A 17,597-nucleotide genomic window follows, 5' to 3' on the forward strand; every position below is an offset into this window, starting at 1 on the left:
CACAGTGTGTCCCTAAAGTAACTTGTTTAGGATTAAAAGTAAAATTTAGTGTCCTTTTTCTGCTCTAAATGTAGATGCTATACTTCTGCTAACTGCTGAAAGGATTTAGCAAAACAAAGCTGAAATGAATTCAGTTCCATCTATTTTTGGTGTTTTGATATCATAGTAGTCTTCATGCTTTCTTTTAGGGAAAAGCCCTATTAAGGTTATGTCAGTATCAGGGAGGTCAATAAGTGTCAGAATGATTCCTAATGAGGGTCTCAAACTCATTTAAAAACAAAAAGAACCTTGAACTGTTCTTTTAAGTTTCTATTATGTTTTAGTCAAAATTTTCAGAATGGCTTAAGGACCACAAATTCTACTCACTGAAAACCTGTCTCCATCTGTTTTGAACTGGTTATGCAGAAGGTAATTCTCAATTCCTATCTCAAAGGTCTCCACAGATGCATGATCTCTGGCATATAGCTGATCTCACTTCTCAAAAAGTGCCCCAGTACTGACTTACCTTAGGTCGCAGAGAACACTTCTAAGGAAAAAGTACTCAATACTTTTTTCATGCCCCACTTTTTTTTTTTTTTTTTTTTTTTTTTTTTTTTACTCTACAACATTGTACTTTTTTTCAGTTGTCTCAGTGTATGCCTACCCTTCTAAAAAAAATGGCAATGGAATATGTGGCATAGCATAACGTAGATCATTTAAAAGGTCTGTGTTACCACAACTAAACCGCATCTGGAACTGGGTACTTTTCTATTGCTTTGCTTTGCTGACTATAGGCATACCCATAGGGTGCATAACTTTTAATTAAATGTTCTTCATTGTTGTTATTTATAAATCTATATTGCTGTTCCATTTCCATATGTAAAATGGCCTCCTGGGCTTTATTTGAGTTTCCTTGAGTACTCCAGGCTGTAGCTATTAGCTAGTTTGTGGGCTTCTTGGAGAAACCTGAGGTTACCTTGTGGCATGGAGTAAAGATTTGTCCATATTACTGTCGCTTTTAAATGCAGAACATGTTGTATAAAAAATTCTGCCAATGGCTGCCTGTCTGTATGTCTTTTAAAAGACATATACTTAAAGTACATATACATGTACTTTATTTGCAAATGAAGTACAAGTAACATGATCCATCTTTCAGCTACCTTGTGCAAGTATTCAAGTTTACTCTGGTTATGTTGTCCTTCCTGTCCAGGCTTACAGTTTTTAAGACCTACTGTAGGTTCTGGATAATAAAAACAATAAAAAAAAAAAAAAAAAAAAAAAAAAGCCCTTACCTAGATTGTCAAAGATGATCTCCAACAGGAAGTGTTAATGGCTCATTGTCTCCATTATTTATTTATTTATTTATTTTCTTTCTTCCTTGAGCATTAATTCTGTCACGCCTCAGGCAGATGGAGCAGAGCTCTCCTTTTGGTATCCATTACGTGATACACAATTTCCAACCTTCACATCTGAACAAACATCCTTCAGGAAAACCATTATGTGGATTGTGCTAACGGCCTCTTTGATCATGAGCGCTACTTGCCACAAGTGATTATTGAATATAGCCGTGCATGGATATTGCACTATGCCCATTCATTTGGACTGGATTGAGCCCTAGGCTTGCAAGTATGAGCTTTAACTAAAGAGTTTCTTGTTCCTTTAATACAGAGATATGTGCTTTCTCACGAAGGACTGAATTCAACAAAACATTGACAAGTTTGCTTGCTTCTAAGCATACGTAAAACCCTATTCCTGTTTAAAAGTCTATCAACGTGTTCTTAATTTAAATTGAAAATAAAAATTGTTCAAAAGCTATGCTGAAAAGTTGCAGAAAATGCCACTTGAAATTAAGCACATGTTGTAAGAACAAGTTTAATTTATAATAGTTGAACATAAATATTAAAAAGTTGACACATAAAGGGGGGGGAGGGTGTTAGAACCTTTTCCCCCCAATTAAAAAAAAATCTGTTGAGTTATTGCACAGTGACTTGAATGTTGGACAGAAAGAGACACTTCAATTTTATCCTTTTGTGTGCTTTACGAGTCAAGAACACCAACTATAATAGGCCTATTATATTCTTTTTCTTCTATTTTTTGGGTTGAAGTGGTGGTGTTTATGTAGAATTTGTAGAATTCTTCTCATCACTGAGCTGTAATTGCTCCATGAGCAATTCCAAATACATTTTGTTCTAAATTAATAAAGATCTGTGGGGTGGATGTGGATCTCTTAAACTTCTTACTTGCAAAGTTTAGATGTAGATATTCTTACAGATAAAGAATGCTCAAAACATTTTTTCTTAATTCCCAAAGCCTTAAATCTCTATTAAATGTACCAAGGAGCTAGAACACAAAAAATCCTTCTGTAAGAATCCAAAAAGTTTGAAGAGAAGTATCTTCTACTTGATGAAAAAAATAATAAATTATTTCTTGGAAAAAAATGGGGAAAAATTTTGAAAAAATATTATCAATAAGGAATTTAGCTTTCAGTTAAAGCTCAAAAACCAGTACAGAATGTGGTCCTGTTGAAATGAGTCTCTAGGAGGCTGAAATTAAGTTGGCTATGGTTTCTTCTCTCATGGCTAGAAATATCCTCACAGGAAAGCATTTGGAAAGTTCCCTCTGAAAACATTTGGCTATCTCCAATATGCTTTAAGTGTTCTTTTTCTTGTTGTACCTAAATAACGCTCTTTATTTTTCTTATACTTACTGTGTTTTGTGAGGTATATTAATAATAGTACCCACAGAGAGTGGAAAAAAACTGGAGTTTCCACAAACAGTTCAGAGCTTGCAGTCAGATTGTCTGCGTACATCAATAACTTTCCCCAGCACATTCTTTGATATCGTGGCTGAGACGTCTTGCTGCTTTGTTTTCTGAAGCTTTTTGTGTAGAAACAGTCTCTTGTGCAAGCTCTGGCTGACAGAAACCCTTTACTGTAGATCAGAAGTATGTACACTCAAGCAGGTGAGGGCAAATCCTGTAAGCAGAGCTGGCTGTTCACTTTGCACTCTGACCGCTGGTGGCCAGCAGACCTCCTGCGATTCCCCCTTCATCTGATGAGTGAGCAGAGGGGGGCTGGCATCCTGCGGCATCCCACAGAAAGGGAATGGGTTATCACCATACTGTAAAATCTAAGCAACTGGCAGTGGATTATCAGGGTAGGATGCAACTGTCAGGCTAGGATAGAAAGCTGGTGGATCTCCTATGAGTTTTACTGCTTGTGTGTGTACCTATAGGTTTACTACTGTGTTCAAGTCTAAAATTGTCCATTAATTCCAAGTGAAAGCCATCAAAATGCTTTTGTAATGTGTTGTCACAGTATAATTATCTTCTGTAAATAATTTTGATGTGCAAATAACAATCTTCCTCGGAGGTTTTAATTCTTTTTACTAGATCGTTTTCCTACTTTAGTTACCTTTGTGATGAGGTAAGGAGCAATATTAGGGGGAAGTAGAATAAAAAGTTCAGATAAGCCCTGACTATTCACTAATAATGAACAATCCTCTTTGTTTTGATGCAATAAAGTTTGCCCTATATCTCATTGTCCTTGAGAACTGCTGCCAGGGTGATTGGGATGAATAGCCTATTTTACAAGAGGGAGTGGAAACAGCTTTTGTTTGTGGGGCACAACACTGAGAATGGGATTCAGCAGCATTTGGAGCATGCAGTGTCGCAGGTGTGTGTACTGCAGGAGCTGGGCAACAGAAGTGTGGAGGGGAATAAACTGAGATCATGAAACAGTGCAACAAAAAAACGTGGTTGGAAACCCAGCTTTCAGAAATGAAGACAGGAACCTACCAGAATGTCTATTGCTGTCAGAACCTGTTCCAGGTTCTGTTCCAGAACCTGCCAATAGGGACTGTGTGTGTGTGGGGGGGGAAGGCTAATTAATTTCTGAAGGGGGCTGTATTTTCAGGAGTTAGTGAATGGAATGGCATAATATGCCTGACTTGAACTAGCCTGAAACTAAGAATACTAACCGGAGGAGAAAAAAAAAAAATCTTTTATTCTTACTAAGTTGGTTAAAGCTATAGGCTTTTTTTTTTTTTTTTTCTTTTTTCATAGAAGTGATATTGCAAATTTTAGGTGAGTTTAACTAACTTTTCCCAGTAAGATCTCACAAGTGGAGATGTTTATTTTGGGCCACCGTTTGGTTAGGAGGCTTAGAGTGGCCAGTAGATTTAGACCTTATTTTGATGGCTGAAAATGCCACCTTTGGCATTTAGACTAGGCTCCCCAAGTGATGGCTGGGCAGCACTGAATATCTGTTACTTCAGAGATGTGACACTGCAGTTAGTATGTTCTGTTTGTTGTGTTTGCCCTTGGGTGTGTAGTTCCATTTCATTTCATATCCTAAGTTATTGAAGTCTTGCAGTGTCCTTCAGATGTGGTTGTGTCTCACTTACATATTTCAACCACATCAAAAAAGGTGGTATGAGCCTGAAACAATAACTGTATGAAAAAGACTTTGAAATTTCATGAAGAAAAAGAATCTAAACATTCCCTTTAAATATTTGTAGCAGTGGTGACCAGGAAGCCCTTTCTTCAGTTTTAGATTACAGTTTTAAAACTGATGTTTCTAAATGGTTGCCCTGTAGCACATGGTTTTTTAACTTGTTCATCTGAAGGATATAATTTGAATACTTCAGGGCTCTGCGATGTACGTAGAGTTGATGCGCAGCAGCCAGTGAAATTTTTGTTGTGTGAATCAACTCTTATCTCTAACATCCTTGGATATATAAAGAAGAAAAATATTGTCATTTGGAAAAGATTTCAAAACACTGAAAGATCACTAGGTTGTTTTTTGTTTGTTTTTTAAGCTTCATACAGATCACACACTTCATACTAAAATAAGAGCATATGTATCTAATCTGTTTACACTTGTGCTGCCTAGATTTCAGAAACTACTTCAGAATCTACTTTATATTCAACTTGCATGAATGCAGTTGACTAAAGATGTCAAGCAGTAAAAGGTTCTTATGTGATCATTACGGGAGATCATTTAAACCGTTTACTGTACCTCAGTTGCAAAGAAGTCAGGGAACCTGTCAGTGTTTCTGGTGTGTCCCTGGATGTTCTTGTACTGCTTGATTTAATCAAGATGAGTATTCAAGTGGGTCAGAAAATTCTCGGTGGTATTTGGTATGCAAAAGAATACCTACTGCAATTAATTTTGAGGTTTCAGTGCTACAAAATTAGAAACAAAGTAGTTAAGGTATTCTCTGTAAGGTGACTTTCCCTCATTTGCTTTAGTGCTCAGCTTTTTTAATCTTTTAGTTTGTATTTGCTCCTCAGTCCTGTGGTGTCTGCCTCTGGGGCATGCACTCCTGTATCCTGTAGCTAACTACCTAAATTGTCACAAAGTATTCAGTATTTCATCAACAGAGCATCATTACACACCTGATTAGTTTGTACTTATTTTTATCCAGATAGCTTTGAATAAAATCCCTATTCAGTGCTAACAGGCATTGCTATTTATTCTTGCTGTCTAGATGTTTTTTTTGCTTCGAATTTCTTCCTTTAGATTATTGATGCATATGTAATGGAAACAGGATTAATTGTTACACCAAAGCCTGTGGTGATGTACATCAGATCAAAGTTCTGAAATAGTCAATGGATGAATATGATTTTGCTCCTAATTAAAACAATTAGTTTTCCATGCTGCTTTGCAATGAAAATTTAATGTGTGAGCTCTTGTATCAATTTAGTTTCATTATGCCAATGTATTTGCCATGCTAGAGCAGAAGTTGAGTCGTCATTTCCATTTTAAGATCCTATTTTACAACTGCAAAATTAGTATTGTACTCTTTAGGGGTTTATAAATTGACTATAAAAATCATTTGGGGTGGAAATTTGGTATATATGGTTTCAACAACATATATCTTGGTGAAAAAGAAAATATAATTTTGGAATACAATGCATTTGTGGATGGATTAGAGTTATGAGTGTAGAGAAAAATTCTAACTTAAACACACATTGTGACTTGCAACCCAATTTCCAAAATGTTTTTAAAAATATACCCCCAAACAAACGACACAATTTTTTTTTTTTTGGCATTGATGCTTCATATAGACCTATTGAGAAGGGATAGGCAGGGATGGTAGTGGGGGAAGAGAAGGTAAATGCTCTGAATTTTGTATGAATTCTTCTTCTGTTATAGTTTTATATGAATGCTTCTGTTATACTCTAGTCAGCTTAAAAGCACCTTTTTTTTTTTTTTTTAATTCTAGTTGATGTATGTATTTAAAAATAGCATTACAACTGTAGTGCAGAATGGTTGATAAAACTTTTCCATCACATGAATTTGTAAAGTTTTTCAAAAACTGAGGCATAAAACAATGGCTTGTCTCATAATCTTTTATGGAAGAAGGTGTTGGAGGCCATGGTATTTGCTATAATTCATTCATATTTTTTCCATACCATATTTTATTAATAGAAAATTGTAATTAGAGTTTAAGATTTCTTTTAAACTGACCATCCCTTCAGTTCCTCATCAGGCCCTAAATTTAGGTGGTATTTCAACAAGAACATAAAGAATATAGGTAAAGGTTTTTTTTAAAGTTAATTTGTTCTTAACTTACCTTACTGATTCTTAAAACACTTCTGTATAATAGGAACCAAATTTGGAACTAAGCCACAGTTTAAGAACTTAAATTAATATGAAATGATAATACTTGAACGTTTCCAGTATAAGTAATTTGAAATACACTTGTAATATCACCACCTCCAACAGCCAGAGCCATCCCTTTACCATGTGTCAAACAGACACAGAATGATTAATTGCTCAGAAGGTGGACAGTGAGAATACATGGCTTGCTTCATGCATTTCTGAGGTGGGAAGTAAACCTACAATATTTCCCTGTGGTCTCTTATCTTTTAATAGCAACAGATGATTATTAATATGGCAGATGGCAACACTTTTCCTGGACCACCTGTCATGCCCTTCCACTTCCCCAAACCCAAGCTCTCCATCACTTCACCCATTAACAAACATCTCGTTTCTATAAACGTGCCCTTCCCTTCTCTCCACTGTTGATGCTGCCCTGGGCGGTAGCTGCCTTTCCACAGTTTCAGGGAGGGCACACTGAGGCAGACAGGTGAGCAGCTGCAGGGCTCAGAAGTGGGTGGCACTTTTGTGTTACTCTCTGGGGCCAACGCCCTCTGCGTCCTGGGCAGCTGATGCCCACACTGTCAGAAGTCTGAACAGCCAGCAGCTGAGGTGTGCTTCAACTGCTTGAGAGTTTCATGTGCTTCACATGGTCTGATTTGGTTAGCTTTTTTCAAAGTCACAGATAAAAATCTCTCTAATTTCCAAATTCAAGAATAGCTTGTGACATAGGTGAATTTAAATTGCTCTCAGATGCCAAATTTATCCCTTCTGCTTGCAACAAATCCATTCCTTCCTTGAGCTCCTGCAAATAATGACTTATTAAGCCTTGTTATGCTATGTCACCACGGTGGTAATCTTTACTTCAGTGAAACCCAAACTCAACAGATGTTTCCTGTATGCATGCATTAAATTATCTGTTCTTGCTCTTGATGTTCTATGCAAGTTAGTGATTCATTAGATTGTTTTAAGGAGCTGTTGCTGTATGGAAATTTTTCTGCTTCTCTTGCTATTTATACCAACATTATTCTGTAGAATACTTCATGTCTGACCCCATTCATATTCCATAGTTACAGTATACATAGTCTTTCTTTGTAACAGCCCTGAAATTCTTCAGCAAACATCCTCTGCCCATAAAGAAAATCAGCAATTCAGAGCCGTTGGCAGCCTCTCCCTAAGGAAAGGGTCTGACATGGGCAGGCAGCCCACATCCCAGTAACTTCATGTACAGTAAAGCTGTCTCAGCCATGAAAACTTAAATTAATGGTATTACTTTACAAGATTTTAAATACGTATTTTATTGTAATTCAATTTCCTGTGCCTCTTTTGTTCTGTTTTAGGTGGGGAAGCAAACCCAGAGAGAACTGCCTCAATATAGCACGGATTGTCATTGGGAGAGCTAGGAATGAGACTCAAGTTTCTTTAAAATAATTTATTTAATTTTTATTGCTTTAAGGAAAAACAACCCCAAACTGCCATGCTAATACTTTCTGTAATGCTCCAATTATTTTTCTTTACAGGTGACAGTTACAACTATTGGCTACGGGGATAAAGTGCCTCAGACCTGGATTGGAAAGACCATTGCATCTTGCTTTTCAGTGTTTGCAATTTCGTTTTTTGCACTACCTGCGGTAGGTTATTTTGTGCTTTTGCTGGCTTTTTTCTATTGACCCACTATTCGTCAGAGGAAACTTTCTGTTAATGATCCTTTAAGCTTCAGAAGCTAAAAAGTTTCTTTGGGTAGTTTAAAAAAAAAAAAAAAAAAAAAGGAGGGGGTGTATAAATATGCAGTTTTTATTACATACAATGCTAGTTTTTTTTATACGTTTGAGAAGGGAATGTTTAAACCAAAACACTTTTTCTGCCTATCCAAGAAGTGCAAAGGAAGTATTTCTCATGCTACATATTTCTGGACTCAGTGATTTAGTGACGTTTTGGCTTCTTATAGCATTCACTCATAGTTTACTCAACTGATTAAGTCCAAGGTGAACTGTGAAGTTCTCATACATACCCTTCCTCTGGCAAAGCTGCAGAAAAGGTGTCACTGGCAGAGGCAACAGTAAGCAGTCAGGGACAGTTATGTTGGCAGCTGATGCAGTTTGCCAAGTTAACATCTGACTGTAGCCCAAGTCTCATTTTCAAAAGTGATTTACGGTTGAGATTTCAAGGGTTTGGGCTCTTTGTTTGCACTGAAGATAGCTTCCCAAGTACTTCCTAACAAGAAACAAGGCACCTGAGTATTAAGAGTAAATTCAAAATCAGTGAAACATGGGCTGTGGTTTGAAAGCCCGAAGATGTTCAGTGCAAAGAGTAGCTAAGGATATTGTTTTCACAGATTTAGCAATACCTGTGAGTTGTTCTGTTAAAACGTTTGTGTGACCTGAATTGTGCTGTCAGAAATTTTGTGCAAGCTTGTGTGAAAGGGTTGAGGAAGTCTAGATCTATACAGAATGCTCCCTACTGTCAAAATCTTGCTAGCTTCATTTTCAGCAACCTTCAGTAAACTTCAGTGACACAATTTTGCCAGCATAGTATAGCTATGGCAGGGAAGTGATGGGGACAGTATGGATAAAAATAATACTTTTATGCCAGCACCTCCACAAAAACTCTTCATGACATGCAACAGCAGCTATTAAAACTCCAATTGGTTTTTAAAATTAGTCACTCTGTAAAAGCTGTAGTGCTTCTGAGTGTAGATTTTTAGACTCTCCAACATCAGTTAGCCATTAAAAGTATATTTTCTTCCCTCCTCACTCTGACCTTTCATGTTTGTTCCTTGTTTAGAGGGGAGATTTAGCAAATGAAATTATCTGCAAGAAAAATGCCAAAGCTGCTTTTTTTTTTTTTTTTGGATGAGTGTTTTTTTCTCAGACTTGAATGCCAGCAAAGATGTTCTATAAATACTTGTACAGCAGCCTCACCTTCACAGCACTGCTTTTATGTTTACCTGTCAGTTTTTCCTAACTGTAGAAATAAAAGAACACCCTCCACCTTTATCACTGTGATTCTATTACTGAGTTAAGCTATTTCTGTGAGTTGGCCCTAAGGGGAAACTTAGATTTTGAAGCTCTAGTGGTAAATAGTTGATACATAGTAGCTATTGCATATGTCTTACTCCCATTTTAAGCAAATGAGCAGGCTAAGATCACAGACAGAAGTAATTGTGGCTAAACAAAACTGTTTTGGGTTCATGGTCCTGCAACAATTCTGCGTTTTCCAAATAAATGTTGTTTGGTCATTGTTAACTCTTTGATCTTTGCTCAATGATTGTAATAGGAAGGGTCTTTCCTGTTTCTTTCAAAATACTAGATGATTAATACATTTCTTAGAGGTTGAGCCAAGATCACTGGCTGCCCTGACACTTTGACTACCATATGTAGAAAATGAATTATGATTTTTTGAGTAGGTGTAGTCATGTAAGTTGATTTATAGAAGATGTGTTCTTATCATTGTGGTACTAAAACCTGTGTTAAATGTCTGTAGCTATGCACACGACTACATAAATGACTTGCTCTATATGTAATTATGGACTTAAGTTACATTACATTTGGAAGTTGTTTTGGGTCGTACACCATTCAGTGTCATTAGTCCATGCCCCTTGTCATGAGAATTGACTAGATGGCCTCTTGCTGAACTCACCACAATCCTGACTGTGTTGTAATGGTCCTCTTCCTTGTCCTCCCATCCCTGCATGGGTTAACATATGGAAATAGGAATTGTCATGCTACAGTTTAAAAAGCTTTATTTCTCATAAAAATGAAGTTAAGCACATCAGGTTAATATTTTTCCCTGCTCTGTCGTTCCCTTGCACAAGCATTTATGAGACTTCTGGAGGGTATGAAATATCATTTCTACTTGGTTTTTAGTGTTTGAGCCCAGTAGACTTAAATAGGCTTTGGATCAGGGCACGACAGCATTCATAGTTTGTTTCAACAAGTAATACTAACTGAGTCTAAAAACTTAACAGTATTAAGTCATTTCCTCTAAGTAATTAGTTGGGTTTTATGATGCTGAATGGGAGTTTATTAATACAACATAATTTGGCAAGCTTATGTGTGCTTTCTTTTCCTCCTTTACAAAAAATAAAAAAAATAAGAAATCCGTGTTTTCTTTCTTACCACAGGGAATTCTTGGTTCAGGCTTTGCCCTAAAGGTACAGCAGAAACAAAGACAGAAGCATTTCAACCGTCAAATTCCAGCTGCTGCCTCTCTCATACAGGTACCAAGTTCTTGCTTTTTGCGTACTATCATTTCTCTCCATTTGTAATTTCCTCAAAACTTTGCAGTATTTTTTGGCCTAATCCACATTAAAAAAAAAAAAGTATAGGAGTTGCAGATGCAAGTCTCTTAAACAGATTTGGAAATCCCACCTATAATGTAAACCAATGAGCAAAAACTTCATTCCCAAATCAATGCCAATTCTTTGCTTCAGCTCTTTAAAATGAAAACTGAAGGCTATCCCTGTGGTTATTGGATAATTTACCTGTGGAAAATATTATGAAATGCTGTGCTTGCAATAGTGAAAAAGAGAAGAAGCTTCTTGTGAAATTGTATTTACAATGAGCAATTTATTTTTTTAAAAACACAAATGTCAAATATGCTTCGTTTTCCTTGGTACAAATACATGTACATTCTTAAAAATCCCAGTTTTAGGAGAATTAAGTCAGCATCTTAAATAGGAAACATCTTGTCTGCAATTTTCAGTGCCATTGTAAGTGACTGGTAAACATGGAAATTCTGCAAAATCAGTCTTTCTGTGTTGGATAACAAACAGGCAGAAAAAAATTGATCCCCTCAGTTAAAAATATGGTTACAGATCTGTGTCAGTAACGTCAAGGAGATTTTATCCTTTATTTCAGCAGAGCCAGCATTTCACTCTGGAGATGTATTAATATTGCAGGTTTTTATTAATTTTTATTAATTTATTAATATTGCAGTTTTTTCCAACTTTTCTCCATCATTCAGTTTCTGCACATAACTTTAGAATTGCAGGATGAAATTCAAAAAAAAAAAAAAAATAGATGTACACCTAAGCCATATCATTTTTGTGTTCTCATATGACTTATTTCTCCAGCTTCATGAGTGAATGTGGATTTCCAGGTCAGGCTCTTTATAGAAACAGTAGCTAACTGTAAAGTTTATGCTTGAAACTAAACAGTCCCAGAGTTAATATGAAAAGGGTTTAAATTTAAGGCTCTGGTAATAGCCAGAGATTAGCCAAAAGTCTTCATACTCAGTGTGTTTCATTTGGATTGCATGGTCAGAAAAAGGTATGGTTTTGCAAAGAATGGGTTTTTAGTGTTCCCATCAATCCTTTTAGGAAATCAACCCCAAAATACCAGCAAGTCTGAGATTGCATCTCTAGAATACCATGCTTGGCTCAGTCTGAAATATTGAGGAGTGAAGGGTAGACAATGAGTTGCTGATCACCTGTTATTAATAAGTGACAATTGCAATTTACTAGTGGTTGTGGAGCTCTAGAAGCCCATTTGAATAAGTACTCTACAACTAATTCACAAAAGGATTATTTTTAAACCAAGAAGATTATGAAATGGGTACAAGACAAGGCAACAGCTGAAATTAGTGATAGTTTTTCCTGTATTCTTTCTTGTTTTCTTTTAGAGGCCAATTGTTCTTATTAACCATGAATTACATGGTGATTGTCTAATCCTTTATTTCCACCTGCTGTCTGATTTTTCTTTACCATTCTGCATTGCTTTGTTTCTTTCATCTTGTGTTTTCTGCCCTTTCCCACTTCAGATTTTGTGTGTGTACATGTAAATCCATAGGTATGTGTGCTTTTCTGTATTGTGGAAGTGAGGATCTAAAATTTGAATTTAGAGGCTAATTATAAATAATCCTTGATCACATAGTTACATTTTAAGAGAGAATGCAGCAGTGTTTAGTCTAGTTTCCTATCCCTGCTTTTCCTTCTTTTTGTTTTTGAATGTAGTACTTTCACTAGTTGCCAGGGGAGGTGAAGGATCGCTTTTGATTTTCGGCTTCTCTTTAACTGTTAGTGCTGTACCATCATGTGCTCTCCCACAATCATTTCTTTGTAATAATATAGCCCTACTGACCATGTCACAATTGCTTTTTTCCTGACAGCACTCTTGTGGAGGTATGGGGGAATGATTTTTGGTTTTTGAGTGGGGGCCTGAAACACGGGATGCAATAGGCAAAATGCTGAAAGTCATTTAGGGAAAGTGTGGAAGAACAAGAAATTCAACCCCAGTCCTTTGAGTCCAGTCTAGAATTCTATTTTATTATTTGCTGCTAATGCAAATGAAAGTTGCACTTCAAAAGATTGATATTGTTTTCTGCTTTGCCTAGTTCAGACTTGGTGGTTTCTGTTTACTGAATAAGAATTCTGAACCATGCTGAGTTAATATTTCCATGGGGGAAATCCAAGAACACTTGTAAATAAAGAATGTCTTATGTGCTGACTTGGAAGTATAGGTAGCTACAACTCCAATCACATTAATTGTTCTGTTGCTTACAACTTTTGCCCTAGACTGCATGGAGATGCTATGCAGCAGAAAACCCAGACTCTTCTACATGGAAAATATACATTCGAAAACCTGCCAGAAATTATCATTTGCTGTCACCCAGTCCAAAACCGAAGAAATCTGTGATGGTATCAGTAACTAACATTTCTTTTTATAGTAGTTTCAAATTTTTAAATTGGATTTAATTTGTTTTATGTTCTAGAGGTTCTTTGTAGTGTTTATTTTACAGAGTATTACTGGGTTTCAAAGTTTCAATTACAAATCAGTTTGGGGATTTTCAGTAACTATAAGTTTAAACTATAACTTAATTTGCTTCACTTTCTAAGGGTGACTTTTTTAATGGATTTGGAAAAGAACAATAATGTACTTAGGCATATCAATCAATAACTCAGTGTTATTTGGAAAAGTATAAGCAAAGGAGGAAAAGAAAACGAGTATTTCCAAACTGGTTAAAAAACAAAAGTCAAGAACAAAAAACACAGCCCTGATGCTTCTGTAAGCTATTGATTTTATGGCTCTTCAAACTTCTGTGGTGAAGACATCTTGTGCCTACATGTGGCAGTATCTTCATATCCACCAATTCCATAACTGAAGATTTTTTGTTGCTGTTATAATACAGAAAGAACTTTTTTTTTTTTTTTGCCAGAATCTTTATCCTCTTCATCCTCTCTATTGGAATAGTAAGGCAGGGTAGTTGTGCACTGGAAAGGAGAGGATGCTTTACAAAAATTTCTCTTAGTATCCCAGATTAATCTGAGTTCTGTAGCATTATAGCCATTTGCTCTCTGCTGAAGGTATGATTTATTGTGTCCATTAAATGGTGAAGATATTCTAGAGTAGTTTGATTTATATAAACTGTTGCAGAGCTAGCAGATTTTTTACTTCAGGCAAGGGATTTGCTAATGATGATGTGTGGAATTCTAGCAATTAGACAATTTGGGGAAATGGGGGGCACTCTTGAAGAGAAATGCACAGTATAGCGTAATGAGAGTATTATTGGTCAGGTACTCTTTTAGCTGGTTATAGCTCATTAAGGGCTTCATTATTATTAAAGGCAATGAAGATCCTACTAAATGTGGCTTGGTTTGGTAATTTAATATATGTTTATTTTTTAGGTTAAAAAGAAGAAATTTAAGTTAGACAAGGACAATGGGCCTTCTTCTCCAGATAAGATGCTAACTGTTCCACACATCACTTATGACCATGTGTCTGATGACAGGAAACCTGATTTCAGTTTTGATACATATGAAAATTCTGGTAAGAAATTCTGTTATAAAATGCCAGTTAACTGTGTTGGCAGTTTACACATAGGCAGTCTTTAATATGTAAGAGAGAAAGGACAGAACTAATTGTTGTCCTTATTTCTGAAGAAAGAGTACTTTGCTTTTTGACTTTGCTGGCTTGTCTGGTTAAGTTTCAACTGTTCCTTTAATGAATGTGTACTCAATTATAGACAAACTAAAATTTTGTCATTTCTGTCTGCCAGAAGAGCTACCATCTCCGAGGCTGGTGTTTACAATGCACAGTTTTTCATTTTATTGAAGCTATTAGCTGTCAGCTTTTCCATGTGAAATTTACCCAGGACATGTTACTATTGTGCTTGTACCTCAACCAAAAAGGACTGACGTGTCTTGGCCACTCTTAGCATAGTCTGCTATGTGAAACCATCATGTGCTCTTGCCATCTGCTCAGTGGAGTAGGCTGTGAATCAAATTTTGAAAGCAGACATACTTTAAATAAATGTAGATCCATCTGTATTAACTGTCACTGTACAAATAGGTACAGTGCAAGGAAAAAAGAAGGACCATATTTGATAGTCACCTTATTGATGCATTAATTACAGATGCCTTAGTTATAATGAACTTCCAAAATAACTCTGAGTTTACACTGCTTGATTTTGGTTGTTTTTTTGTTTGTATGTTTTTACAAATGCATTTTTACTAGAAGCTTTTATGTATGCCAGTTGTGTTTATTTGTGTTTGCCATTTCTGGCAACAAAAAATAGTGATTTTTTTTTATTGATTATAGATGCCTTAAGCACTTTTCTCCTAAAGAAAAAAAAATTGGCAGACTGGATTAAATTTAATGACCATTAAAATAAGATTAAAATGTGGGCTGGCACCAGGCATATTTTAATTCAGGCAAAAAGTCTCACTTTCCATGTACTCTGTGGCACATTTCTTTAACATTTCTTGTTCTGCGACATCCATGCTTTTCCAGTCTTTCTTGGCTTCTGTTAAGGAATGATTGCAATTTGCATCTGGCAATAGAAATGACCTAACTGTTAGAATGTGGGCAAATAGTAAGTTTACCCTGTGTATCAGGCTTTGAGTACAGATATCTATCTTCAGCACAATCCAGTGAATAATGCTTCAGATGCATTGATTTGCCAAGTCCTACCTTTTATCTCTGAGTTTCTAAAGGACAATGTGATTTGCAGGCAGCCTACTACTGCCACTTCAAAAATCAGCTCTATAGCTTTCATTAAAAGGATTTTCTCTAATTTCTTCTGACACTTACCTTTTTTCTTTTTTATCTGTGTTCTGCTCTCTCTAAACTGTTACAAGTATACAGGACAAACAGGAATGTTAAAATTGCTTGGTAAGTTGAGGAAAATTTTATTTCTGGCATGCCAGCTTATGACAATGTAACATTTTTTGCAGTGCTTTTTATGTGTGTCTAGTGCCATATAGTTTCTAAGAAATCTTTTGCAGCCAAGGAGATCTAGACAGACCCAAGCTTTACCTTCTCACACTATAATTGCAATCACGCATACAGTTCCAGTGTAAAGAGAAAAGTGAGCACTCAAAATATTTGTTTATGAGTAGGTTATCACTTGTTGTTTCTTCATAATTGAGAAAAATTGCTAGTGTATGTATAGTCGATAGCAAAAGATAACATAAACTTAATATAAGCTATAATTCATCTAGTAATTACGTTATATGCTCAGATAGCTGAGAATTAATTTCTAAACAAATAGATTGGGATGGGAGAAAAATGTTCAGACTTGACCTCCAAAATTGTGCACTCTGAAGTAGGTGCATCTGTTCCTGTAAAAATGCTCTGTAGATATTCATGAACAGATGGGGACCCATAAATTAAATAATTTATTTTACTGTTTGTCTGGATTCTGTGATCACTTAAGCAGCCATGTAGTCCTGTGATGTTTCTAATGTGCTTGTTTAGGCACTTTCTTAACAATTGAGTATTCCCCAAAGACTCTAGGATTTGAGCTAGGTCTAAGCAAAAAAACCCTGTGATTTAGTGAGAGTTCTGCAAGCCACCTGTAAATTTTCTTCACTGCATCCACTGGAGACAGTAGAGGTTCCTTTTCATTAATCAAGTGTAAGGATCCTCAGACTTGGACTTAAACACCTGAAAATACAGAGTTCTGTTTCTCATTTGAACCCACGTGGAACATAGCTGTAATTAAGGTGGTAAAAGAGCACAAACCAGACTTAATCTGCCTGAATCCCCCTGGCCAGTCCTTGGTTTGCCTGTTTTCCCGCTTCCACTTTTCTCCTGTGTTCCAAGGGGTGCATCGCCACTGGGGGTGAGCATGGTAGAACAAGCTCAGGAGAGGAGCAAGAGCCATGAAGCCACCTGTTATACATAAAACAAGAAACTTCTTCATCTTGGGGAAACATCAGAAGAGCTTTGCCAGCCACCGTAGTTTAAATTTGCTAGCCAGGCAGAGTAAACTCAGTGGACCTGAGAGTTCACCTGACACTGTTCTGATAGGGATTCAAAGAAATAGAGAAGAAAGTGTGTATTTGTACTTAGTGTGAATAAAATTATAAACCTCCTTTCTGCCTGGCATCATCAGTTTAGCAAGGACTGAAGAGCACACCTAATACTGACAGAACACTTGCAAAAATGAGGATTGGGTGATGTTTCTGATTTTTTTTTTTTTTTTTTCACTCCAGCACATTTATATTTTGAGTCCTTTGTGTTGCATAAGATAAAGTCAACACTTCTGAAGGATATTACTCTGTCCCAGTGTATGAATACACAGGCATTTTTTCAATTAAATAGTTATTAAAATGACAAGGCTATTTAAAAGAACTAAATATAGTGTTATGTTTTCCCGAGTCTTTCTTAGCATTGACTAATCTTGTTTGCCTGAAACTTTTCCCCAAGAAATTCAGCTTGAGGCAGGCACTTGGCTTAAATGGTTGAACCTGGCAATTATAAGTGCTTTTTATGGGATGTCGGGTAATTTCTACCATCAGTAGCAGACTGAAGTCTGGCCAGGAGCTACCTACACTGTGGACAGTATGAACCAGACCAAGAGGGGTCCATACACTTTTTTTTTTTTGTACACTTTGGAAAGGGAAACACTCGAGGGAGCTGTGAAGTCAGGAAGGAGGAGGCAAACATGAGTTTACTTTTCTTCAAAACAGGACTGGCATGTAGGAAGGAATATATTGCAACAACATGGTGAAGAATGTTTTAAGAGGCGCAATGCCTCCCCTAGTGGTGATTTAATATTCTGCTACTACGT

General features: G+C 36.4%; 1 protein-coding gene across 9 annotated transcripts in view; it reads left to right on the top strand.

Moving 5' to 3' along the window:
* Positions 1-17,597, top strand: part of KCNQ1 (potassium voltage-gated channel subfamily Q member 1) — a 408,405-nt gene that overhangs the window by 152,495 nt on the left and 238,313 nt on the right. For 7 of the 9 annotated variants that reach the window (XM_072038533.1, XM_027458507.3, XM_072038534.1 and 4 more), the window contains exons 7-11: positions 8,105-8,215; positions 10,708-10,803; positions 13,099-13,221; positions 14,209-14,350; positions 15,668-15,694. In XM_072038533.1, coding sequence (XP_071894634.1) covers positions 8,105-8,215; positions 10,708-10,803; positions 13,099-13,221; positions 14,209-14,350; positions 15,668-15,694 — 499 coding nt within the window. The remainder of the gene's footprint in view (positions 1-8,104; positions 8,216-10,707; positions 10,804-13,098; positions 13,222-14,208; positions 14,351-15,667; positions 15,695-17,597) is intronic. The other 2 variants (XM_038180542.2, XM_027458504.3) reach the window with 1 other exon arrangement.

Source organism: Anas platyrhynchos, chromosome 5, assembly GCF_047663525.1.
Source record: "Anas platyrhynchos isolate ZD024472 breed Pekin duck chromosome 5, IASCAAS_PekinDuck_T2T, whole genome shotgun sequence".
Classification (NCBI taxonomy): Eukaryota; Metazoa; Chordata; class Aves; order Anseriformes; family Anatidae; genus Anas; species Anas platyrhynchos.